At 35.2% G+C, this 27152-nt stretch overlaps 2 protein-coding genes across 2 annotated transcripts; both read right to left on the bottom strand.

The window, feature by feature from the left end:
• Nucleotides 1-21558: 21558 nt before the first annotated feature.
• On the bottom strand, nt 21559-22517 carry LOC112025572 (protein ENHANCED PSEUDOMONAS SUSCEPTIBILITY 1-like). The gene has a single exon (XM_065782219.1). The coding sequence runs from the start codon at nt 22515-22517 to the stop codon at nt 21858-21860; it is 660 nt and encodes a 219-aa protein (XP_065638291.1). The 3' UTR covers nt 21559-21857.
• Nucleotides 22518-23670: 1153 nt separating this feature from the next.
• Nucleotides 23671-25812, bottom strand: LOC112025523 (uncharacterized acetyltransferase At3g50280). Its single transcript, XM_024058200.2, has one exon. The coding sequence runs from the start codon at nt 25346-25348 to the stop codon at nt 24008-24010; it is 1341 nt and encodes a 446-aa protein (XP_023913968.1). The 5' UTR covers nt 25349-25812; the 3' UTR covers nt 23671-24007.
• Between the last annotated feature and the right edge of the window lie 1340 nt (nt 25813-27152).

Below are 27152 nucleotides of genomic sequence, written 5' to 3' on the forward strand. Positions count from 1 at the left end.
ATAAAGACATAAAAAATAACTACATCATGAGCCCAAAAAAAAAAAGGTACAAAGTGAAGCACCTAGATACAATCTAAAGCTCCAAAGCTCCAAAATAACAAAAATCTCCCCTATCTCCATCCATATGTACTCCCCCCTTTTTGTGATGAATTGCCAAACGGCAATCAAGACTCATCTTCAAAAGGAGGTGGTGGAGGTGACCATCTAAAACTCGCCAACTCTGCACGCAAAGCTTGAAGCTAAGTGAGAACGTCCACCAAAAGCTGACCATGAACCGCCTAAACGGTTATGACAGTGTTCAACCTACGACGAATGCTGGAATCATCCAAAGTAGAAGGTGGAGGAGCAGCAGCATCTGTCGAATCAACAAATGCATCAGCAGCTAGATCACTTGTAGAAGAAGGAGGAGGAGGAGGAGGTGCAACACCCGAAGATGAAGAATCTACTCTAGGGCATTTAAAGTTAGCTCGCATAAGTAGCCCTCTGCCGAAGGAAGGTGGCACCTATGGAAGCTATGATATGTACGGACTCAGAAGCCGGAAACTCATCTAATCCTAAATGAAACAAAATTCAATAAATAAAAACCGGGAAGAAAAGAGTATGAGCAGAAGAACTACTCCTATGAACCTCAACCAAAGAACGAATGAAAAGATGAGGAAAACTCATAAGAGCATCTGTGACAAGAGTATACAAAAATTCACATCTCTCGATAGGAATAGTATGCAAATGAGAGATGGGCTAGATAGAACGGCAAGAAATCTGAAAAAAGAGATAATGAATTTCGGTCAACTTGTGAGAAGTGATCTGAGGATCAGTACCCCACTGGATAGAAGTACCAGTAAGATATGATATAATGTCATCTAGGGGAGGAGACTCAACATAAGGATATACGGGATGTTAGACCTTAGGCACCCCAAGAGCAGAGGCCACTACCATAGGAGTAATGGTATACTCTTCACCTCATATCCAACTTCTCACAAACTGAGTGTTGGAATCATTGGAGTGGACAGAGAGGTTTGAATAAAACTCTCTAATCAAGGTAGCTGGAGGAGGATGGTCAACATCCAAAAAAGGCAACCAACCCCTACGCTCAAAGTTTCTCGTAATATATGGATCAAGCTCACCTAAAACTACCTTTCGCTCAGCCCACACATTCCAAAGAATTTTCAATTCTCATGCGTCTCTTAGTTTTTCTCACTCAAAAACCTCTCACTATCAAAAGAAAAAGCAGAAGAAGAGGTGGATGTCCTATGGGCTCTAATCTTCCTAACCATGATGCTAAAGATCAGAAAGGGTAGACAGAAAGGAGACAAAACAGAAAAAGGAAAAACCCAAGGGCAAACTGCATCAGACACAGTTAGAGCAAAAACAATATAGAAAATAACAATCTATACGATGCATGAACAGTATTAACACATGATGCATGCTCTAATGCAGTGAGAATAGATCAATTACACTTTAAAAACATAGAAATTAGCTTGAACATAGAGTTTATATCAAAAACCCCAAATTTTGAAAACCCACTTTCAAAAATCCAATCAAATTGATCAATTTATCATTACACAAGTTAGATAATAGTATATAATGATGAGATTAATCAATAGCACAAGCCAATTTTATCAAATTTAGCTTAATTGAACAAAATCCCCAAATCGGTTAGTTTCAAGCCCTAGAAATTCCAGTTATTCCCAATTCAACAAATTGATCAAATTAAACCATGAAGATCATGTTAATATCATCCAACAATAAAAACTCATTGATCAATTTTGAAAGAAATCATTGAAAACACCAAAAACCCCCCAAAATCTCTATAGGTTCGAAATATTCCCTAAAATGCATGAAAAATGAAATAAAACCAAAAAAGAAAGGGTAAAAGGGTCTTACCAGTGCTAGACGACAAAAACCCTGAAGAAAAATTGAGGGAAAATGACAAAAAAAATTGGCTTTGAATCTGGACCGGTCAAAGAGAGAAAGAATAGCTTTTTGAAACTTTTTGAAAAAGTGAAGAACAATGAAAATCTCAAGTTTTAAAAAACTCTCTGAACGATTTTTGATTGATCGAAATTAAATTCGATTGATCCAGCAGCGATCGAGCCAGGCAGATTCAAACCAAATTTTTAATCGCAATTTCGATCGATCGAGCAACAGGTTCAATCAATCGAAAATCTGGAAAAAATAAATTTTTGAAAAACAGAGCAATTTTGTGTAAAAACTCCTCAAAGCATAGTATTTCATGAATAAAATGCATGAATATAAGATTAAAAGTTTTTCAAAAACACTTGTATTTAACCCAAATCTCCCAAAAACAAAATTTTCAATCAAATTGTCCTCAAATCTCAAAGTTTAAACATATTTTGCATTAAAATTAAGGAACTTTCAATCTTGGATGGCCACAATATAATGTACCAAGTTTAGCAAAGAGTAACTTGTGTAGTGTGTGCAACTAACAAAAACTAGAGATACATGTGAGGTGATAAATAAATAGGGATCAATCATAATTTCTACAAAATTTATCACATAGTTTTGAAAGAGACTATCACCTAAAGAGTTACATCATATAACTCTCACATCTCCTAGATTAAAAGTTTGCAATCATGTAAGTTTCTTGATTTGTCTCATAATGTACACACCAATTTTATTTGATTTGAAACTTATTAGAATAGTCAAGATAATGTACACACTAATTTTATTTGATTATGAAGTTATTATAGTCCAATAATGTACACACCGATTTCCACCGAAAACGCAAAAAGTTTCTCTGACCTAGGTCTGGCGGCGCTAGACTTTGGTTTGTAGAATATTGTTTCCTACTTTGTAGGAATTACATTCCCTTGCGTAGATTACTGCGTTAGGGCTTGGGGTGTTGCTGCTGTAGTAAGGAAGGTGAACGCTGCCATGGAGAATCTCGAAGAGGCTTGGACTCGCTTATCATTATCTGAACATGAGGGTGAAGTATTCAACTTTGAAGACCAAGTGTGCAGGAAGGAGTATACGCTTACGGCGAAGTTTTTTACGAAGCGTGCTCTGAATATTGAAGCTGTAGCACGCACCCTTAAACCTCTGTGGAGGACGAAACAAGATTTTGAGATCCAAGATATGGGCAATCATATATTGCTTTTTGTTTTTTGAGAACGAACTGGATGCGAACCGGGTTTTGCTGGGGGAACCTTGGAGTTTTGATAAGTATTTAGTTGTACTACGTCAGTATGAGGAAGACAGTTCTCTCCGGAGGCTCCGCTTTGATACTGCGAAGTTTTGGGTTCAGGTACATGGTTTGCCGGCTCGTCGTATGGTTTTGGAGACAGCAGAGAACCTTTGTAAACCAGTGGGACGGGTAATCCATTCAACTGATAGAGCAGAGACAGAATGTGGTGATTTTATGCGAATAAGGGTAGAGGTTGATGTGCATAAGCCATTGTGCAGAGGGAAGAGAGTTCGCTTCTGTCCAGAGAAGGAAGGTTAGGTGTCGTTTCGATATGAACGGCTACCTATATTTTGCCATTGGTGTGGTGTTTTGAATCATGACTCTAAGGATTGTGACTTGTGGCTTCAAAGTAAGGGTGAGTTGAGAACTGAATCACAAGAGTATGGATCATGGTTAAGAGCTGATACTTCTAGTTTGCTTAGGAAAAAGGTGGTCCGGGTTTGTGGTATGGGGGATCCTAACGCAACTTCAAGCCAAGGGCAGCCAGCAATGAAGAGGCCAGCCATGAACACGAGCACTGAAGGGTCTGATTCGGTTGAGGTACAGCACAAGAACAAAGGGTGTCTGCGCCAAATGTGGGTGGTGAGATTGGTTCAGAGGTGGTGGGCCCATCTAAAGGTGCTTTATCAGATATTTTGAATAATGAGGAGGCTTTCCAAAATCACTTGACGGAAATTGATATGGAATTGGAGGGGCACGTGCACAAGGATAAGGGAGTGTATGAGAATAGGGCCGATGCTGCTGAGGTAAGTCTTATGTTGAAGGAGTCACATGTGGCTGACTTTAGTTCAGGTGTGTTGGCATCTTCTGTTCATCCTAGCATGGATGGTACCAAGGCTGGCTCTCAGTTGAAGCAGGTAGATGGTTGTCAGGCAATTCAATCAGATTTGGTGGTACATGACCAAAATGAGACAGGGACAGTATCAAGGGATTTAAACCACTCCAATGTTGGACCTGGATCGAATACCAGAACTTGGAAGAGGCTGCAGGTCCAGGCCAAAGTTGGGAATACAGTAAGCTCAAATGATGTGGAGTTGGGCACTAAACGTAAACACAAGGCAAACCTTAGTATGCCTGAGTGTTCTGAAATTCCTGAGTTGAAGAAAAGGAAGAACGATGATGAAATTCTTGTGATGAGTGACTTGTTGAAGAATGAATTTGGATCGGCGGTGGCTGCAAGGCAGCACCGCCGGAAACAATAAGTACCTTAAGTTGGAACTGTCGGGGGCTTGGGAACCACCGCACAGTTCAGGCTTTACGGAGCACCGTAGAGAGAGAAGTTCCCAGCTTAGTTTTCCTTATGGAGACTAAGATTCCTAGAAAGCAACAATATAAGATGAAGGAAATTCAGAATTCTATTGGTTTCACTCAAGGTTTAATTGTTCCTAGTGAGGGTCGGAGTGGGGGTTTAGCTCTCCTTTGGAAACCTGAAACTGTAGTTAATGTCAAGGGTTATTCGAAGTGGTTTATTGATGCTGAGATCATTTGTAGCAATGGGCAAAGGAGCTGGCGTTTCACAGGTTTTTATGGCCAGCCAGATACTGGTAAGAGGGAGGAGACTTGGAATATCCTAGAAGCATTTGGTTGTAGCAATACATTACCTTGGTTGTGTATTGGGGACTTTAATGAGATCCTCAGTAATTCTGAAAAATTGGGTGGACAGGTTAGACCGGAGAGACAGATGGACAGATTTCGGGAAGTTGTGGATAGATGCCGTTTTAGGGATTTGGGGTTTACAGGTGCAAGGTATACTTGGTCGAGACATTTTCAGAATGGAGATAGTGTTTGGGCTCGTTTGGATCGTGCAATGGCTAATGAGGAGTGGATGAGGCAGTTTGTTAATGCTAGAGTGGCCCATATATCTACAGTAGAGTCTGATCATTGTATGCTTTGTCTCCATTGGGGCCGAGATACCAGGAACAGAAAGAGAACAGGGAAGTTATTTAGATTTGAAGCCATGTGGCTGCGCGATCCTCGTTGTCCAGAGGTGGTGAGTGAGGCCTGGGAACGTGGTCTTTCATTTTCTTCGGGTTCTCCAATCCATAATTGCTTGCACTCTTGTAGGGAGGCTTTGGAACGGTGGAATAAGGTGGAGTTTGGCCATGTGGGGCGTCGTATTACGGCTTTGCAAACCAATCTACAACGGTTGGAGCAGCAACCCGAGCTTTATGGTGAGGAAATTCGAAGTATAAGGAAAGAGTTAGGTTCATGGCTAGACACTGAAGAGGTTATGTGGCAGCAACGTTCTAGGAATATGTACTTGGTGGTCGGTGACCGGAACACTCTTTTTTTTCATGTTAAAGCTTCTAATAGAAATCAGAAAAATTTGATTGAGGGCATGGAGGATAGTGTGGGTACTTGGCAGGACACTCCTGAAGCAATTGAGGGTATTGTCATAGATTATTTTTCGGCGCTATTCACTACTTCCAATCCTTCTGATATTGGGAAAGTAGTTGATACAGTGCAAGCAGTGGTTTCTGATCCTATGAACAATTTACTTGGTCGGGACTTTCAGGCAAGGGAGGTGCAACAAGCTCTTAATCAGATGCGTCCTACAACGGCCCCTGGCCCTGATGGTATGCCCCCTCTCTTTTATCAAAAATTCTGGTCTCTTTCTGGTGATTGTGTCACACAGGCAGTTTTGGATTTTTTGAATCATGGGGTAACTCCACCGAATTTTAATGACACCCATATTGTTCTTATCCCTAAGGTTAAGAATCCTCGTAAAATTTCTGAATATAGGCCTATAAGTCTTTGTAATGTTATTTATAAACTTGCTTCAAAGACTGTAGCTAATAGGCTTAAAACTGTTTTGTCTAGCATTGTTAGTGAAAACCAAAGTGCTTTCACTAAGGGTCGATTCATAACTGATAACATTCTTGTGGCATATGAGACTATGCACCATATCAGCCAGAAAAGATCTGGGAAAGTTGGGGAGATGGCACTGAAACTTGATATGAGCAAGGCGTATGATAGGGTGGAGTGGGCTTGTTTGAAGGGTATTATGGAGAAGCTTGGCATTCATAGAAGAATGGTGGAGATTATAATGAGATGTGTCAGCTCAGTTACTTATTCTATTCGGATTAATGGGCAGCCTAAAGGGCGTATTATCCCTTCCAGGGGTCTACGTCAAGGGGACCCTCTTTTTCCTTATTTATTTTTACTTTGTGCTGAGGGCTTATCTGGTTTACTTAGACAACAGGTGGAGAGAGGCAGAATCAAAGGAGTAGCTGTTTGCCATGGTGCTCCTCGTATTTCTCACTTATTTTTTGCAGATGATAGCCTGATTTTTTGCCGTGCTACCTTGGAGGAGTGTGATGTGCTGCAAGAGGTTTTTTCAGTCTATGAATCAGTATCTAGGCAACAACTGAATAGGAGTAAAACTTCCTTGTTTTTTAGCAGAAATACTTCAAGACCGATTCAGGAGGAGATACAAAGGAGGTTCGGGGTTCCAGTGATCCGGTAGCATGAAAAATACTTGGGGTTACCTTCCTTGGTGGGGCGATCCAAGAGGAATACTTTCAATGATCTTAAGGAGAAGTTGGGGAATAAATTATCTGGCTGGAAGGAGAAACTTTTGTCCAATGCAGGCAAAGAAATCTTGATTAAGTCAGTTGCCCAAGCTATTCCGGCCTATACCATGAGTTGTTTTAAGCTTCCTGATGGCCTGTGTGATGAACTTGCTATGGTGAGGCGATTTTGGTGGGGGCAGCAGGAAAACCATAATAAATTGGCATGGCTAAGCTGGGATAAGATGTGTGCACCAAAAGAGGAAGGAGGTATAGGCTTTCGAGATTTGAAGTCTTTTAACATTGCTTTGCTGGCTAAACAGGGGTGGAGGCTTCAGAATTGTCCAAACTCATTATTTCATCGCGTGTTCAAAGCTAAATACTTTCCGAATGGTGATTTCTTGAATGCGGCGTTGGGGAGGCATCCATCTTATTCTTGGCGTAGTATTATGGAAGCTCAAAAGGTTGTTAAATTAGGATGTCGCTGGCAGATTGGTAATGGAGGTTCGGTAAGTTTGTGGAGAGATAAGTGGCTAGCCTCCTCACCATCGCATAAGCCTGCTACTGTCCCTCATTTCTTTCCTGAGGATGCCTTAGTTTCTGCTCTCATTTATTCAGAGATAGCAACTTGGAAATCAGACATAATCCATGAGGTCTTTCTTCCTTTTGATGCCGAAGCTATTCTCTCTATTCCTCTTAGTCCATCGCTGCCCGCTGATAGGTTGATTTGGGCTTACACTCCATCAGGTCGGTTTACTGTGAGTAGTGCTTACCGTGTAGCTCGCCAAGCGTGGAGTGATACTCATCAGGGAGAGAGCTCGACCTCACAGCCTGTGGTGTCCTTCTGGCGTTGTATCTGGAAGTTGCCACTACCCAACAAGATCAAGAGTTTTGCATGGCGTGCTTGTAGGAATATCCTGCCTATAAAATCCAATTTGTTTTCTCGGAAAGTAATCCAGAATGATGTTTGTGAGGAGTGTGGGATTGCTGTAGAATCCACGGCTCATGTGCTTTGGTTTTGTGCTAAAGCAAAGGAGGTGTGGACAACTGCGAATATTGATCTCGGTCCAGACGTGGGAGAAGTGAGGGAGTTCATCGATCTGGTTTGGTATGCTCGGAACGTGAAACAGTGGTCTATTCAGGAGTTGGCTCGCTTCTTCTCTGTGGCTTGGGGCATTTGGTCCAATAGAAATGAGATTCGGATAAGGGGGCCTCGCAAATCAGCTTCTGGTATTGTTGGCTGGACGTTGGACTATTTGGAGGAATTTCAAGTGGCAAACCATCGTATCAAGATCAAGACTCCAGAGGTAGATGGTGGTTGGGTTCTTCCTCAGCTTCCGTGGCTCAAAGTCAATGTTGATGGTGCAGTCTTTGAGCGACAACAAGCTGCGGGTGTTGGTGTCGTTATCAGGGACCATCTCGGGTTGGTGCGTGCTGCACTGAGTATGAAGATCCGTGCTCCCTTGGGTTCTCTGGAGATTGAAGCCAAGGCAATGGAGGAAGGAATGCGGTTTGCTTGGGATCAAGGTTTCCGTTCAGCCATTTTTGAAGGCGACTCAATGGTGGTTCATAACTCTCTCACTGGATCAATCCTTTCTCCTGCTAGCATCTGCAATCTGATTTCTGGGTCCTTAATGTTAGCTACTCGGTTTAGAAATTGCTCTTTTTCTGTTGTGCCTAGGTGTGGTAATAAAGTAGCACATGGGTTAGCCCAGCATGCTAAGTCCTTACCTGAGTCTGTCATGTGGTTAGGCACTTGTCCTCCTTTTGTGGAGCATTTAGTGTCCTCTGATGTACTATTTTCTTCTTCTTAATACAATTGTCGTAGTTCACATAAAAAAAAAAAAAAAAAATGTACACACCAATTTTAGCATTTAATCCGAGGCTACACCTTATGTTCTTTTCGTGCATGTGCTACACTTTCTCGAGCACAAAATCTTATGATATGCACTAAGTTATTCATAATTGGCTAGTAAACAGTGGTAAGATGGTTATTTATGCCTTTCTCATTAAGTTCAAGTCCAACAATCAAAGGCAGGTGACTTCAAAATCAAGATCATGTGATCAAAAACTATAAACAACTCCCACACAACATGCACTACAAAGCTCAAACTAGTAAAGTGCAATAATATAAGCTCATCTAAGCTAAACAAGGTACATAAACATGTTATGTAAAGATAATATGGCCAACCTTGATTTCAAATCCAAGAAAAATTAATGCAAAACACATTTTTCTTCACTTTTCCTCCTTTTTTATTATTATTATTATTTTTTTTTTGAAAAGAAAAACAATAACAACTTAGTATGAAATGCATGAATGTTATGCAATGCAAATCCTAGAAAAACAAAGAAAACAAAAACAACAAAGAGGAATGGTCACAAAGAATAAAAAGTTAAAGCACAAGGACCATGTCAGAAAAACTCAATTAGATTGAGCCTTTTGCATCCAAAACTTTTTAGATGCAACTCTTGCATTGGAGTTATTATTCATATTAGAATGCTGAGCAACTCCAGGATTGTAATAAAGGTTTAAAGCCTTTACCAACTCACCAATAAGTACCATAGGATCTTGTGCTTGAGGTACATGTACTTTTGGTTTATTTGCTCGTGAGGTACAGGTACTTTTGGTTTATTTGCTCGCTTGACAGCTTGCAACTTGAAATAGTTTGGACGAATGAGTCCAAACTTTCCACAAAAATGACAAACCCACACAAGTCTATCATGCAACTTGTCCTCAGGAGGGTTAGGAGTCTTAGGTTTAGACTTTTGAAGATCAACTTTAATCTTCCTAGGAGGTGTAACTTCTGTTGGTTCGACAATCTCACTCACAGGAGGCTCAGAAGAAGAAATAAAGTTTGTGGAATGATTTTTAGTCACAGAGATGTTATCTTTTAAACCTAGACCAGTTTTGTCTAAGAGAGACTTCTGAATACTGAACATGTGTTCAAGTTTGGAACTAGCAGACCTATTTGTTTGTTCTTTAGCAACAAATAATTCAAGTTTCAAATTTTTAACTTTATCAAGCAATGACATGTTCTCAGTCTTCACCTTATCAAGCAATTCATTAGCATCAAACAATTTCAAGAGCAAATTATTCTTTATCAAGTTCAAGAGAAGCAATTTTTTGTAAGTCTAAGTCAACATTTATGGTATCCTTTGCAGCAACCTTACAAAGCTTATTGTAAGCTTCTTGCAAATCAGCATTCTCAGAGAGTTCCCCATCGAAAGGGTTCTCACCAACAACAACACTTTCATTAACTATAGCAGTAGCTGTGAAAGTAATGAAGTTTCCATCCTTATCACTACCAAACTTATTATCAGAAACTTCATCATCACTAAGGGTTACAACCATAGCTTTACCCTTTGATCACAAGAATGTAGGACATTCTGATTTCACATGACCATACATTTGACAACCAAAACATTGTCGACCCATAGAATTATTAGAGGTTTGACCTACTTTTTCTTTAGGTTTTTCATTATTGTTCACCTTAGTGGGTTCATTCCTCCTAAAATTTCTAGGTTCAACATTGTTTTTACCTCTTGCCCTTCTGTTATTGTTCCTAAGAAAATTTCTAAAGTTCTTAGCAAGGTAAGCAATCTTTGTAATAGATAATTCATCATCAAATCCATTCACATCAACATCATCAACAGACTTAAGAGCCATTGATTTGAATTTTTTGTCTTGGGTAGGTCTAACTCATAGGACTGGAGAGATCCTACAAGTTCATCAATAGGAATGAAGTCCACATCCTTGCTTTTGGTTATGGTAGTCACTTTAGGTCTAAAATCCTCAATCAAAGATCTAAGTATCTTTCTAACAATTTTAGGCTGATCATAGATTTCAACCAAATTATAAGCAGAGTCAACAATATCATTCAATTTAGCATAGAATTCATCAAAACATTCATCATCAGACATTCTAATGCTTTCAAATCTAATAGTTAACTACTGCCATTTGTTAATCTTAACTGCTTTTATGCCTTCATGCACAGTTTGGAGAATATTCCATGCAGTATAAACAACCTCAACATTAGAAATTCTCTTGAATTCCTCCATAGAAACAGTATTAAAAATAACATTCATGGCTTTGCTATTAAAAGCAGCTGCTTCTTTCTAAGAAGTTTGCCACTCACTAACTGGAGTAGTGGGCTTCTCCCATCCGTATTCAACGGAGTTCCAGACTCTTTCATCAATAGATTTCAGGAATGCTTTCATCCTTACTTTCCAGTAGGCATAGTTGTTTCCATCAAAGTGAGGTGGGATCACAAGAGAATACTAGAGCTAACCTGCTCTGATACCACTTGTATGTTTTTGAACCCTTTAAACATAAACAGATTAACCTAGTTATTTAGCCAAGTGATTAACTTAGGTAAATTACTCAGATCTAGGTTAACACAGATAAATCATATCCTTGAAACAGTGCGGAAAATAAATAACACAATGATATAATAACCCAGGAAAACCAAACCGGTAAAAAACTTGAGGAGGATTTAACTTAGCTATCCTTAAGGTAAAATAGATCCACTATGAAAGAATTGAACTTTACACAATAGTGACTTAGACCACTAACATCATATTCCTATCTCAAGTAGGAAACTTACTACCACGACCACGTGATAGTTTCGAGTCCACAGACTACTTCTTTCATGGATTCACAGTATCCACAAGTACTCCCACTTGTGTTTTCTTTAAGCTCTTTATGCAGCAATTGAAACGATCACCAAGCTCTTAACATCAATCTTGAGATTGGAAACCCTAAGTATGTATGAAGGCAAACACTTCTAGATCTCAAAAGAGATTCACACATACAGCATAAACAACAACTCTAAAACGTGGCTAGGGTTTTTCCTTTTATACTTAAGGCAAAACATAAAACCTTACATGTCATACGGGCTTGGGCTGAGTTGGAAAATTCTGCAGATAAATAATCTGCATAAGCTTCGATTGATCGAGTCTAATTTTCAATCTATCGAGCCTGACAGATTTACATAATAAATGTTACAAATACAAACTATTTTACATTGTTTTTACAAATTGCTAATGTAGCTTTATCATTTTTCAAATAATTATTAATAAATAAAAATGTCATGTTAATGGTGGGTCTATATTAGAACTAATAAAAAAATTTCATATCAATAATTTGTAAAAATATTGTAAAATAGTTGTGATACTGTTAAGTAAAATAAAAAGTAAAACCTATCTCTTTTAGAAATTGGAAATCTTGATTATTATTTACTATATTACAACGGGAGATACTCTACATGACATATATTTCAACTCCGTCCGAGCCATTTTTGAGGCGATAGCAGCAAAGAATTTAAACTACATTTTTATATAAATAAGTGTCACTTTTTTCTAAAATAAATTCGAATACTAAATATAATTAAAAAGATAAAGAAATTATCAAAAAGTGTGACACAATTATTAAATGGATTGAGTTAGGGTTGAGCCATTTTTTTTGAATAACTTACTTTGACATAACACAAATACAACCCATTAACACAAATTTCCACCTATACATTTATGCTCCATAACATTTTGTATATTAGTTTTTACAAAATTTACGTGATTCGGTAATGTGCTTACGTTCACAAAGTTGCAATGATTTCACCATGTCAAAGAAAATATAAGGGCTACAATTATAGCACAATCTCTCTAGGGATAATATAAACTCACTTGAAATCTTCATTCACACTCTAAAATACAATAACTACCTATAGTTGTAGACTTGTAGTAGCCAAAACCTTATCATAAAGAAAAACTCAAACTAATTAATCATCCCTTAGTATATGTCTCATAGCTATGTAAAAAAAAATCCTTATCTTTTTTCTCTCACATGCACTATATTTTTCTCATGCACTTATCTTTTTCTTTTTCTTTTTCTCTGTCTCACTAGCGGCTTGCACTCTTTTCTCATTTCGCAGCTGCCTCTCTAAACATGTTTCTTTCTCTCTAAGGCTCTAATTAATAAAAATAAAAATAAAAACCCTTCACTCTACTTTTTATATATGCTTTGACTACTTCTATTCCTGTTCCTATTGTAAACTGACTAAAGAGGAATCCTTAATCTTGGATGGCAAGGTCATCATTAGGGCTTGTCAGTTGTTACGTGGGCTAGACCCACAACAGAGAGGACATTGTTACAAAAAGAGGTAATTTATGAATACTAGAATTTTTCTAAGATCACAATTTTTTTTCCACAATTTTGATGTTGCAAATTGTGATTTTTTTACTTTCGATACACTTTTTTCTCCAATACTCACATTCACATCAGAAATATGGTAAAGTTGTGATCTTAAATTTTCTGGTATAAAGTATATGGATATTTCTTTTCCTCATTACTATCATGTAACAAACACATTCTTTTTCCCTTTTTTTTTTTTTTTTTTTACTCAAATTAATTAATCATCCTTTAGTATATGTCTCATAGATAATTAAAAAATTAAAAAAAAAAAAAAAAAAGTACCCTGATCTTTTTCTCTCACATGCACAATATTTTTCTCACGCGGTTACATGAGTGGTCTTTTTCTTTCTCTCTCTCTCTCACACTGGCGGCTTGCACTCTTTTGTCATTTCGCGGCTGCCTATCTAAAGATTCTAAACATGTTTCTTTCTCTCTAATTAATAAGAAAAACCCTTCACTCTGCTTTTTATATATACTTTGACTTCTTGTATTCCTATTGCAAATAGGAACCCTTAATCTTGGATGGGAAGGTCATCATTTGGGCTTGTCAGTTGTTACGTGGGCTGGACCCACAACAGAGAGCACATTGCTACAAAAAAGAGGTAATTTGCAAATATTAGAATTTTTCTAAGATCACAAATTTTTTTCTTTTTTTGGAATTTTGATGTTTGCAAATTGTGAATTTTTCACTTTCGTGTGGGTACACTATTTTTTTTTTCTAACACTTATATTTATCATATCAAAAATGTGGTAAAGTCATGATTCTAAATTTTTTAGTATAGAGTATGTAGATATTTCTTCTCACTACTAACATGTAACAAACACGTTCTTTTTCCTTTACAGTTTGATAGGGCCAAAAAAATTGAGAAAATTTGGAGAAGAGAGAGAAGAGTGAGGAGCGAAAACAATTTTCTTGAGCTAGAACAAAAATGGAACTAAGTTAGAAAATGGACTAAGTCTTTCTTTCTTATTTTCATTTTTGGAGTGAGGAGTGAGGCATGTAGAGTTGCAAAACTTGCGAGTTTATGTGATTTTCCTTGTATTAGACTTGTACTGGGTTTGGAATAAATCCATTTTATTGACCCATTTCCTATAAATAAGGGCTGATGCAGAAAAGCCCAATCTTGCACTAAGATAACATGGGCTTCAAAGCCCAATTTTTGTTGTCAACATGGGTATGAAGCCTAATTCGGGAAGTAGAAATCAAAAACTTGAGAGCCCATTTTCGTGAAGTAAAAGTTTACAAGCACAAGGCCCAATCGGAGAGGTGGAAAATACTTGGACTTTTGAACTTTGAAGGCCACTTAGATGGATTTCTGACTTCAAAATATTGGCAGTTGGTATGTTTCAACTAAACATAAGTATGCTTGGTTAGAGGGGTGAAAAAATAAAATAATAAAAAATTGTAGGAAGATAGAAAAAATTTAATTTTTTCTTATGTGTGTTTGGTTAGAATGATGGAAAACTTTTTTTTGGTTGAGAGAAAAAAAATGAAAAGATAGAAAATGAAATTGGTATAAATTTACAATTATATCCTCATTAAATAAAACAAAAAGTAACATTTTTTAATAAGAAAATTGTGTATGGACACTTCAATTTTTTTTTTTAAAGGAGCAAAAGCCAAAAGAAGATGAGCACCCCAAAAAATAATAATAATAAAATAATGAGAAGTACTGGAAAAGGCAAAAAAAAACAAAAAAAAAAATAGCAAAAACAAAAACAAAGAAGAAGGGGAAAGAAAAAGATGTAAAACTAATAGACAAGATTCTTTTTTTTTTTTAATAACCACAAAAAAAAGCCAAAACTGGCAAAGAAACAACAAACCCTTGTGCCCTTACACATGGGTATTTTTGTCTGCTTCATACAAGTGAGAGTTTTCCTCTCAATTTTCTCCCCATTTTGGGGAGAAAACATTTTGGTGGGGCCAAGAAGAAAACTCCTAGGCTCCACTAATTTTTTTCTCCTCTCCTCCCTCCAACTAAACACCTACCAAAAATATTTTCTACCAACTATTCTCTCCTAAATTTTCCGTCATCTATAAAATCTTTCCAACCAAACGGACCCTTAATATATTTAGATAACAAGACTTTAGTGGCATTGATGAGCGAGTGTTGTGTTGCCATGTGTTCACAGAGAAAATGGACCCTCAACAAATCTATTTAGTATTGGTTTACTTTTTTGGGAAATCCTAACTTTCAATAATACTGCCTCTTGATAATCGAACTTACAGTTACTGATAGGTAATAATGCACATTTAAAATCATGAGTTCAAATTACATTGTTCTTTGTTTTTGGTAAGTGTGTGTATTATATGTGTGATAGTGTGTCAAATAAACTATGCTTTATTTTTTATATGTAATGCAACATTGTCAAAGCCATGTAACTTAACTACCATCTCTTGGTGTTTTCAACAAAGATTTTCAAGATTCAAACCCCCCTTATGTCATGCCCCAAACCCGATACCTGGATTTGTGACCATGACTGACATGCTAATATTAAGCCTAAACCTGATATTAACAAGAACCCACTTAACTTTTTCAAAATTTTATCAAAAGCTTCCCTCTTTTTTTCATTCTTGTTTCTTTACTTAAATGATATAACCTTTCACTTGACATTCAGAGCATCTACACTGTACTCAAAGAATAATATAATCCGCCAGTTATTCAATTTTCACACTTTCACATAATACATCTCTTAATACTGTAAAAGTACACAACTTTCATTAAATCCTAAAATACACCATACTACCAAACTAAACATTCAATTGCTAATTTAGGATCTATATATATATATAACACTAAAACCAGCTCCTTCTAAAACTCGACTAAGGCTCCCTTTGCTCCAAAACAAAACCTGCTAACTGAAAGAGTGGAAGAGGTGAGCTACACAGCTTAGTAAAGGTAAGATATATGAGAATTTAATAAGGATGTATGTAAATCAAATCATTTCATTCAATGAATATTCAGATAAGAGAACATTTTTTTTTTATGCACAATATTTATACTATTCATAATAATAACTTATACGTTCTTCATAGGAAAATAATTGTTCTCCCTCTTTCTTATCAGAATAATATTATCAAAACCTTTCGGATTTAATTTCTTTCATTTCTTACAAAGTTACCAAATATAATATTGATTGTTTAAAATCAATATATATATATATATATATGTTCTCATGTTCAAAATAATCATTTTAACTTTCATGGTCATAAAACTTAATGTTTCATAAAGAACAGATATCTAATAACCTTTTTAACGTAAACTTGTACTTTCATCAAAAACTTTATCTTTATAAAACATTAAATCCTTTTTATCAGATTCTTTATCTTTAAAGCACAACAGAACTTCAAAAACTTTTATCTTTAATGAACAACTTTCTTTTCATCAGAAACTTCTTCTTTTCATGAGAGCTTTTAACTTTTCACATTGCATTTAACAAAATTATTCTCTCATGATTAATAACATAATATAGTTGTTCATACATAATATATTGGTTAGTCCATATCTGATAAGTTTGTACTTATTTGGGAGGCTTCTAGCACCATGGTGTTAGGCATCCAGCATTCCCCACAATGCTAGGTATTCCCGGGATCACATCATAATACATATCTTCCAACCATGGGGGTAGGTTGGCTTCCCCCACAAGTTGGCCGTAACCAACAAGGGGCAGGTACAGCAGAGCCAATCCCACTTATAATGGCTAATCAGATAATGTTTTCCATAGAAAGCTAGTAATTAACCCCTACTAATAGAGTTCAAATCATCAAATGACATAACCCGAAAACATTTCATACTTTACATCATACTGAAATTTCTTATTTTGCATAATATTTCATAATAATAGCATTTCCATTCTTTTCTTTAAACATCATGTTCGTGGAATTAGTAATAGCATCAATATGCTTAAATCATATACATAAGGTTTTGAAAACTCACGAACATATCTTTGTCAGAATAATGATTATATGCCATATCTCTAATCAAAACTTTTTAATGCATCATATACTTTAAAATAACATTATGACTTACCAAATGTTCATATAAGTTATCCCTTACATGAAGGCAGAGAAACTGAGAGCCTAAAGTCGAAGGAGCTTAGACCTAACGATTGGTAACACCTAAACCAAATATCAAAGCTTATCACTATCCGTTACTCCTTATCATAAACTTACACATTCATCTCAAAACCTATCTCTTATAATCAAGGAAATCCTATCCCACCTCAAAGAGGTTCCCACAAATACAAAATATAATATTGATTGTTTAAAATCAATATATATATATATATATATATATATGTTCTCATTACAAAATAATCATTTTAACTTTCATGGTCATAAAACTTAATGTTTCATAAAGAACAGATATCTAATAACTTTTTTAACGTAAACTTGTGCTTTCATCAAAAACTTTATCTTTATAAAACACTAAATCCTTTTCATCAGATTCTTTATCTTTAAAGCACAAAAGAACTTAAAAAACTTTTATCTTTAATGAACAACTTTCTTTTCATCAAAAACTTCTTCTTTTCATGAGAGCTTTTAACTTTTCACATTGCATTTAACAAAATTATTCTCTCATGATTAATAACATAATATAGTTGTTCATACATAATATATTGGTTAGTCCATATCTGATAAGTCTGTACTTATTTGGGAGGCTTCTAGCACCACGGTGTTAGGCATCCAGCACTCCCCACAATGCCAGGTATTCTCGGGATCACATCATAATACATATCTTCCAACCATGGGGGTAGGTTGGCTTCCCCCACAAGTTGGCCGTAACCAACAAGGGGCAGGTACAGCAGAGCCAGTCCCACTTATAATGGCTAATCAGATAATGTTTTCCATAGAAAGCTAGTAATTAACCCCTACTAGCAGAGTTCAAATCATCAAAGGATATAACCCGAAAACATTTCATACTTTACATCATACTGAAATTTCTTATTTTGCATAATATTTCATAATAATAGCATTTCCATTCTTTTCTTTAAACATCATGTTCGTGGAATTAGTAATAGCATCAATATGCTTAAATCATATTCATAAGGTTTCGAAAACTCACGAACATATCTTTGTCAGAATAATGATTATATGCCATATCTCTCATCAAAACTTTTTAATGCATCATATACTTTAAAATAACATTATGACTTACCAAATGTTCATATAACTTATCCCTTACATGAAGGCAGAGAAACTAAGAGCCTAAAGTCGAAGGAGCTTAGACCTAACGATTGGTAACACCTAAACCAAATATCAAAGCTTATCACTATCCGTTACTCCTTATCATAAACTTACACATTCATCTCAAAACCTATCTCTTATAATCAAGGAAATCCTATCCCACCTCAAAGAGGTTCCCACAAATACAAAATACATTCATCAGACAACATGAGGTACTAAATCACAGAGAAACCAATTCATAAAATTTATATATGATTCTAACATACCAAAGGATGAGCATATTAAATTATACCTCAAAAAATTCACCCTAACTTGAGAATTAAATCCACAAAGTCAGGTGTAGCATATGTTGTTCACTGCTCATTTCAGCAGAATATGCTCCATTTGTAAAATACAAACGGGCTGTCCACACACATCCAATTGTCATGAAATTTTACATAACTACTCCCCTGTATGTTCAGTATAAACCTTAAAAATTTCGGAGTCAAAGAATAAACCCTTGATTTACTAAAAATCACACAAGACAGCATACTCAAATCTGTCCTGACAGAATTTCTTGCAACTTAAAAATTAAATCATTATTTTTATGTTCATCCAAATTCTGTGAGACCACTTCCATAACAACCATGTGTGTCTTAGAATTCATAAAAAATACTCTTAGCATCCTAATTCACAGAATATGATTTAATAACTATTTTTCTTGTTGTAAACATCAAATCTGTCACAGAGACAACTTTAGTACATATTCTTACAAAATCATCGACAAATAGCAATAGGCTTTAATTTTATTTGGGTATTTTTATACCTATACTAAACATACTAAAATATGTTATTAAACATTCAATAAACCATAATATCATCAAACCTTCAAATCACTAAAACAGAATCATATTTCAGCCTATAAAATCAGAGGATAGAGGTTAAAGAAGTAGAGTTTTGATTACTTAACCCCCAACCATTTGAGGCTGAAATTTTAGTGTTAACCCTTTAATTTCTTCTTTAGAGAGGGATATTTTGTTTTGGTGAGAGAGGGAGGGCTGCCATGTAAGAAGGGGAGAAGAAAGAAACAAAGAACAAGGAAAAGAGTAGGGAAAGAGGGCTGGACTTTCTGGTCTGATGTAGCCAAGAAAATAGGAAAAGGAGAAGACTTTTGGGGCAGCAAAAAGGGGATAAGAGATGGGGACTTTGGGTGGAATACGTGTGGAGCTTAGGAAAAATCTCACCACTCACTTTTCCAACTTTATTGCATTCACACTCACACTTTTCTACAAAGAATAATATCACATTACACACACCCACACACATCCCCACACACACACACACACACATATATATATACCCTTACTTTTATAAAGTTATATCCATCACATTAAAAGTGCATATATATTCTAATTGCTTTGAGAGAGTATGAAGAAGAAATAGGATGGAGTCTCGTCTTTCTTTCAAAGTGTGGACCCATGGGTTTGACAAAAGGGACTTAAGAGAGCTTCCTAGCTCTTTCCTTGAGAGAAAAAGAGAGAAAAGTGAACTGGAATTTCTGATTTGTGTGTGTACCCATGGAAAATGAGAGCAAGAGAGTTTATGGGATGTCCTAGAGCTTGAGAAAAGTCAAAGAAGAATTGAGATGGAGCTTGGTGAGTGCATGGCCAGCCAAGTGTTTGATCTTTGAGTTTAAGAGTGTGAACATGCAAGAAACTTTGGCTTTGTTGAATTTCAATTGGTTGCATGTGGGTGGAATTTCCACTACAAAATCTCATGCATCATATGCCTAATTAAAATACCAACTATGTATCTAATAACTTAAACCACTTAATATAGTTTTGTACAAGCATTTCAATTATTTATAATCTTTACAATTCTTATTCAATGGCATTATAAAATAAATTGTTTATTAAATACTCTTATATTAATTTTAGTAAGTGGCTTAACATATTAATAATACTTAACCACTCAAACACATAATTTAATTATAAAATTGGGTCGGGGTGTTACATCTTACTGACAAAAAAAAAAAAAATGGAATGTGATGATGTCAATTTTTTGAGTTAATGATATATTTATACTTTATACCTGATAAGTTTGGGACGATTCTAAATTGATCCATTGTATTTCAAAACTTACAATTTTCCCTCTCGAATACTATAACAATATCAGTGTACCTCTTTCGGTACAGTATGTCATATTTGCCCTTTCAGCCAAAAAAAAAAAAGTCATATTTACCGTTAATTTACCAAAAACGTCATTTCATTTTTCTATGTCTATGTCCAAAATGACGTCATTTATAGGTGGCTTATGGAAAGATGCTAATAACTCGATCAATTAACACTTATGGCTTGTTTGGAAGTTTAGAGAGGGAGGAGAGTAGAGGAGAGTAGAGGGGAGGGGAGTAGTGGAGAGGAGAGTAGAGGAGAATGATTCACCTCCACCTTATTTGGATGTTTTTAAAATTAGTAAGGGAGAAGGGAGTAATTAGCCCTTCCCCTTATGTAATTTTGTTATTAATATAATAAGGGTAAATTAGATAATTTACTTGGTCAATAGTTTATGTACTCTACTCCCCCTCCAAATCTTTCCAATTTGGGGGAATTAAAATTTGGGGGCTAGAGGGAGTCCAAACCCCTCCAAACTCCTCCAAACCCCTCCCCCTCATTCTTTAAAAAAATTCCAAACAAGGTAATTGCATTACTCTCCCTTCCTCTACTCTACTCCCCCTCTTTTTTTAAACATCCAAACATGCCATTAAGCAAGTTCATGCACCGTCCAACTCTGCGGTGCTTGAATCCCTGCATGTTGCATAAGGTTAAAATTGATTTCTCTAGCACTCTCAAATAGCAATCTCTGTCTAATTGGGATTAGAATTCCGATGTCGGCCAGGTGCAAAATACAACTTTTTGTAACCATATAACATTCAACACTTTCAATAGACGTACAATTCAAGGTGAAATTGTGCCTATGCTAAGCCATATAACATTCAACACTTTCGAATCACCTTATTGAATTATTTATAACATTCTAAGCAATTCCCTGCTTGGTTCTAAAAAATGATGTATTCAGCTTTCATTTTCTCTTTTTTTTTGTATTTAAATTTTTTAATTAAATATAGAAAAAGAAAAATTCATTTTTACATGAAAAGATGTTTGGTAAGTTATTTTAAACAAATAATTTGGTTATAAAATTCATCATACATGGTTTGACATTTATTTTTTTTTAACTTACTTTTTTCACTTACACACAGTCATATCAATTAAGTGGGGCCCTTTGCATTTTCTTTCTATGAAAGTGAAAATGCTAAAAAATGTGTTTTCATTTTTTGTATTCAAATTCAACTTTTTAGGATACTGAAAATGAAAATTGAGTATAAACTCTTAATCTAACCAAGTTTTTTTTTATGGTAGGTTCAATTGAAAACTAAAAATGAAAATAAAAAACACTACTTTTTTCAAATCTTTTTTTTTTTTTTATGAGAAATACAAGAGTTTTATAAAGAAGCAAAGGAAAACAAAACATCCTAAAATACAAAAGATTTAATACATGATGTCCTCAATCTAAGTAACAAAATTATCAATTCCTTTAGCGTGATGGGTCAAAGTGTGTGTTGACCTGTTTTCATATCGCCCAACAGGTCATTAACTTTCACATAGGACAACACTACCATTAAGTTTTCCATCACCTCTATTTTAGAAAGTAGAATATCACCAACAACATTTATTAGAAGCTCTTGTAATTTCCATGTTAAAGATGACAAAGAAGGTCCATAACAAAATTTAGTTATGAGGCTAAAGCCTCCATGAACTCTGCATCGTCTGCCATACCCTCCAATATCTCAGGTGAAAGACAAGCTTCAAAATCCATGCTTCCTTCTTCTACCCCAGGAAACACGGTTAACTTTCCATCAAATTTATTGCCAACGCCACTTCGCACAGCAATAGGTCTTCCCCAGCCAAAGTCATTACCGTACACATTAAATCGCGGCGAGCTTCCTGTCATCAATGCATTACTTGCAATTCCAGTGAGTGTTGGTATGTTTGGGGCTTTTACCCAATCCTCTATAAACTTCTTCACCTCTTCAGCTTTTTGAGAAGCAATCTTCTTATTTATCTGCCAAGCCACCCATCCTAGTCCGTGTTCAAGAAGATTGTCTACGGTAGCTATTACTTTCCCAATTAAAATCGCATTTCCTAAGTATTCGTCTGGTAATGGTGGTTGTATTCTTTGCCTCATTCCCACAACTACGCGGTAATGAACCTCTTGATTAGCACTACAACGCCTATTGCGAACCACAGATCGCCAAAGATGACCAAGGACTGCTTGAAGGGACGAGATATTGTTGGTTCCCATTTCAGCATTAGCTTTTGTTTTGAGTTGTGCAATTTTCTTCTTTGAAAAATGAAAAACTTTTTGTTTGAGAGGTGGGGGAATGGACTTCATTTTTTTTTTTTTTTTTTTTTTTTTTTTTTTTTTTTTTTTTTTTTTTTTTGCTGATTTTCCTACTCTGGGCAGATTAGTTTTGTTTGCAACACCACAGTTAGTGTTTATTTGGTTAGCTTATTTTTTGCCACTTTATTCTACTATTCAGCTTATTTTTTCTATTATTCATATATTACACTATACTTTTTAGTACTATTCATGAGTTATACTGTACTATTTCAATTAAAATTTACCCTATCTATGGTACTTTCAACAAAAAAATTTCAGTTTTAGTAAAATAAACAAATCTAGCATAAACCCTTAGTTGGTGCTGCTCCTCTTTAATTTGAAAACTAACCTTACGTGTACTGCTGTTTGATTTTAATAGAAGTTTCTACCGATCGTCTTTGCTTAAAAAAAAACATTCTAATCGTTCCTTTAATTTCAAAAAGCTGTACGTTATACCAATAGACGTAAAATTTAAGGTGAAATTGTGCGTATGTTAAGCCATATGGCCCATATAACATTCAACACTTTCAAATCACCTTATTGAATTATTTATAACATTCAAGTAATTTTCTGCCTGGTTCTAAAATGTGATGTATTCAGTTTTCATTTTCTCCTTTTTATATTCAAATTCTAAAATTAAATATATAAAAAAATAAAAAATAAAAAATAAAAAAACTCATTTTAACATGTAAAAGTGTTTGATAAGTTATTTTGAATACAATGAGTTTCAGTTAACTCAACTGGTAAAGTCTCTGATAATTGAATATAAGATCTGAGGTTCAATCCCTATGTCATCATACATGGTTTGGAATTGTTTTCTTTTTTTTTTTAGGTTACTTTTTTCGCTTATTCACACTCACATCAATCAGGTGGGACCTTTTACATTTTCACAATATTTATGAAATTACCACTACATTCATTTTCTATGAAAATGAAAATGCTGAAAATGTGTTTAGTCAAATCCAACTTTAAGGGCCTGTTTTTCACTTATACACACTCACATCAATCAGATGAGGACCTTTGTGTTTTCACAATATTTACGAAATTGCCACTATATTCATTTTCTAAAAATAAAAATGCTAAAAATGTGTTTATATTTTTTATATTCAAATCCAACTTTTAAGGACCGTTTGAATGGAGGGGGGAGTGGGGGAAAGTAGAGTAATATTGGATAAAAATAAGTTAATTTTTTACTAAATTTACTCTACTCCTCATCACTCTTTCTCAATCCTCATCACTCTTTCTCAATCTAAATAGACCATTAGAATACTGAAAATGAAAACTGAGTACAAATTCTTAAACTAAACAAAAAAACTGAAAATGAAAACAAAAAAAACACCACTTTTTTCAGCTAACCAAACAGTACATTAACTCTCACACAGGACAACACTACCATTAAATCACCTCTTTTTTAGAACGTGGAATATCACCAACAACATTTATTAGAAGCTCTTGTAATTTCCATGTCAAAGATGACAAAGAAGGTTCATGACAAAATTTAATCATGAGGCTAAAGCCTCCATGAACTCTGCATCGTCTGCCATAGCCTCCAATATCTCAGGCGAAAGACAAGCTTCAAAATCCATGCTTCCTTCTTCTACCCCAGGAAACACGGTTAACTTTCCATCAAACTTATTGCCAACGCCACTTCGCACAGCAATAGGTCTTCCCCAGCCAAAGTCATTACCATACACATTGAACCGCGGCGAGCTTCCTGTCACCAATGCATTACTTGCTATTCCACTGAGTGTCTGTATGTTTGGGGCTTTTACCCAATCCTCTATAAACTTCTTCACCTCTTCTGCTGTTTGAGAAGCAATCTCCTTGTTTATCTGCCAAGCCACCCATCCTAGCCCGTGTTCAAGAAGATTGTCTACGGTAGCTGTTACCTTCCCCAATAAAACCGCATTTCCCAAGTATTCTTCTGGTAATGGTGGTTGTACTCTTTGCCTCATCCCCACAAGTACGCGGTAATGAACCTCTTGATTAGCACTGCAACGCCTATTTCGAACCACAGATCGCCAAAGATGACCAAGGACTGCTTGAAGGGACGAGATATTGCTGATGCCCATTTCAGCATTGGCTTTTGCTTTGAGTTGTGCAATTTTCTTCTTTGAAAAATGAAAAACTTTTTGTTTGAGAGGTGGGGGAATGGACTTCTCACAAGAGATTTCATTTGGATGGAAAGGTATATGAATGGGGAAATCGATAATACCATCAAAGAAACAGCGTTGGAAAATTGGAGGAGATTGTGATGTGGGACTATTATTACCTCTAGATATTTCAGACCAAGTGTTAAAGAAATGCCAGAATGAGCTGCCATCCACTACACAGTGGTTTGCAGTGCAACCGACGAAGATACCATCAGCAAGCTCAGTTACTTGCACAGCCAACAATGGCTTGGAAATGCCTTCGTAGTTCAATACGCTATTCAGCAGAAAGAAGGAGTTGACAATGTCTGGAACATATATGGGATCAAGGATATCTGCCACAGTGAGATCATCTACCATTGCATGAACAAACTGGGCTCCAAGATTATTGCAGTCAACAAAGAAAGATCTGGTTTTGTCATCATCGTTTTCAACCATGACAAGGCGACCAGCAAGAGGGTAGAATATATCTAATGTACGGGACAGAGAGGTTTTTAGGTGATCAATCACACTACTACCCTTTAGTTCTTTTTCTTGTGAAGGTGTAGGTTTGAAGAAAAGGATACCCTTTTGGATATGATCAACTAAGAGCAGCTGGAGATCCCATGGAGTTAACTCAATCCTTCGAGTTAACTCGTTGGGACTCGCTGCTGACTGAACGGTACTTGTGGAAATGAAGCGAATGTGTGTCATGATCTTTGCTTCAGAGTTCAAAGTTCAAACTACTAGTACTAGATGAGTGCATATGCAAACATTGTTAACAAACATTGTTAACAGAGTGGCTATTTAAAGGAGCTTTATGAGAACCACACATACCGTGCCCGTTTGTGGGCAGCTCTTCGGAGCTTTTGGGTCCATTTTGATAGCACTTATTATTATTGAAAGTTGATAAAAATTTATTATTGCTGAAAATAAAGTAGCAAAATAATTTTTAAATGTGTGAATAATATTATGAAACCCACTTTTAATATTAATACGCGTTTCATCTATATTGCTGCTAGAGGCAGTGTTAAATTACCAAATTGCCCACTGTGCTGCTACAAAGGTCTTCTCCGTGCTGCTCTGCTACAGAACTCACCTTAATTGATTTTTAATGAAATTAGGGAAAATGAGAAGCAGAAAGAAGATGAGTAGCAGAGAAAGAAGATAAGGATGGGAGAATATAAAGGTGGAAGAAGATCAGGGTAAAAGGAAACGTGTGGTTGAGAAAAAAAAAAGTAAAAAAGTAAAAAAAAAAAAGTATAAGATAGAGTGGGATACTTGTCCATACAAGAAAATTTACAAAATGAAAATTAGAACCATATTATGACACAACAAATTATCATAAAAGTTTCAAAACAGTTGAGATATCAAATCTTATCACATTTTATTATATTTTTGAACTTTTTAAATTAAGACTATTTTTGAAAAAAAAAATAGTATTATTGACATAATATTTTCATAACAATTTCATAATAAATTTTACACATTAAGTTGTTATTAGTTCACATTTGGACCTATTAGTGATATTATAATATTTTTTATCTACCATTAACAATTTGTTATATAATTTTTATTGTGAAATTTTTATAAAAATATTGTGTACATAACTTACATTAAAAGAAAGAATTAAAACAAAAAATTATCTTTTATATATATAAAATATTGTGTACATAACTTACATTAAAAGAAAGAATTAAAACAAAAAATTATCTTTTATATATATATATATATCTTATCCTTTTTAGTAATTTAAAATTCTCTTTTATATATATATATATATATATTAAAACAAACGCTTAACTTTTTAAAAATATTTTTTAACTGTTTTTACTAAATATTCAATTTTTTTTTTTAAACCTCAATTTTATAATCCACTTTTTAAAAATCCCACTATTCTCGAGAAGTTCAATTCTCACCCATGCGTGTTTGATTCTCACCGCAAAGAAATGTCAAAATGGACTGCAACAATGTTAACACCCCCATCAAAGTTGTGGAGCCCATCCTGGACATAGCCATTGGCTTCTGTGACCCGTTCCCATGTGAAAACTGAAATCTTGTCTAGCGATGACAGAATAGCTGTCTGTCCTTTTCTCTTTTTTAATCCTACTTTTGAATCTTCACAATTAATCCACCGAATCCTTTATGATACACTAGACTTTTGTTATTGTCTGATTGTCTCCCACTACATTCCACGGGGAAATGGAATTTACCCCTAATTTACAAATTATATAATAAAATATTTCTGTTTTAAAATTATTTAATAAAATATTTTTATTTTTAAAATTTAATTTTAACAAAATCAAAATTTATGTAAAATTAAACATAGAAGTGTCAAGTATTACTTAAATTTTTTTAAAAATTTAAGTGTCAAAACATACATAGAACTTAATATTGTTAATTTCAAATTTTACTTATAACTTAATTTAGTTAAAATCAAGATAAAAAAAACAGAAATATTTTGCTAAATAATTTTAGTATGGACTTTTTTCATCAAGTTCAATATGGACGAAAGAGA

This window comes from Quercus suber, unplaced genomic scaffold (assembly GCF_002906115.3).
Source record: "Quercus suber isolate HL8 unplaced genomic scaffold, Cork oak 2.0 scaffold_294, whole genome shotgun sequence".
Classification (NCBI taxonomy): Eukaryota; Viridiplantae; Streptophyta; class Magnoliopsida; order Fagales; family Fagaceae; genus Quercus; species Quercus suber.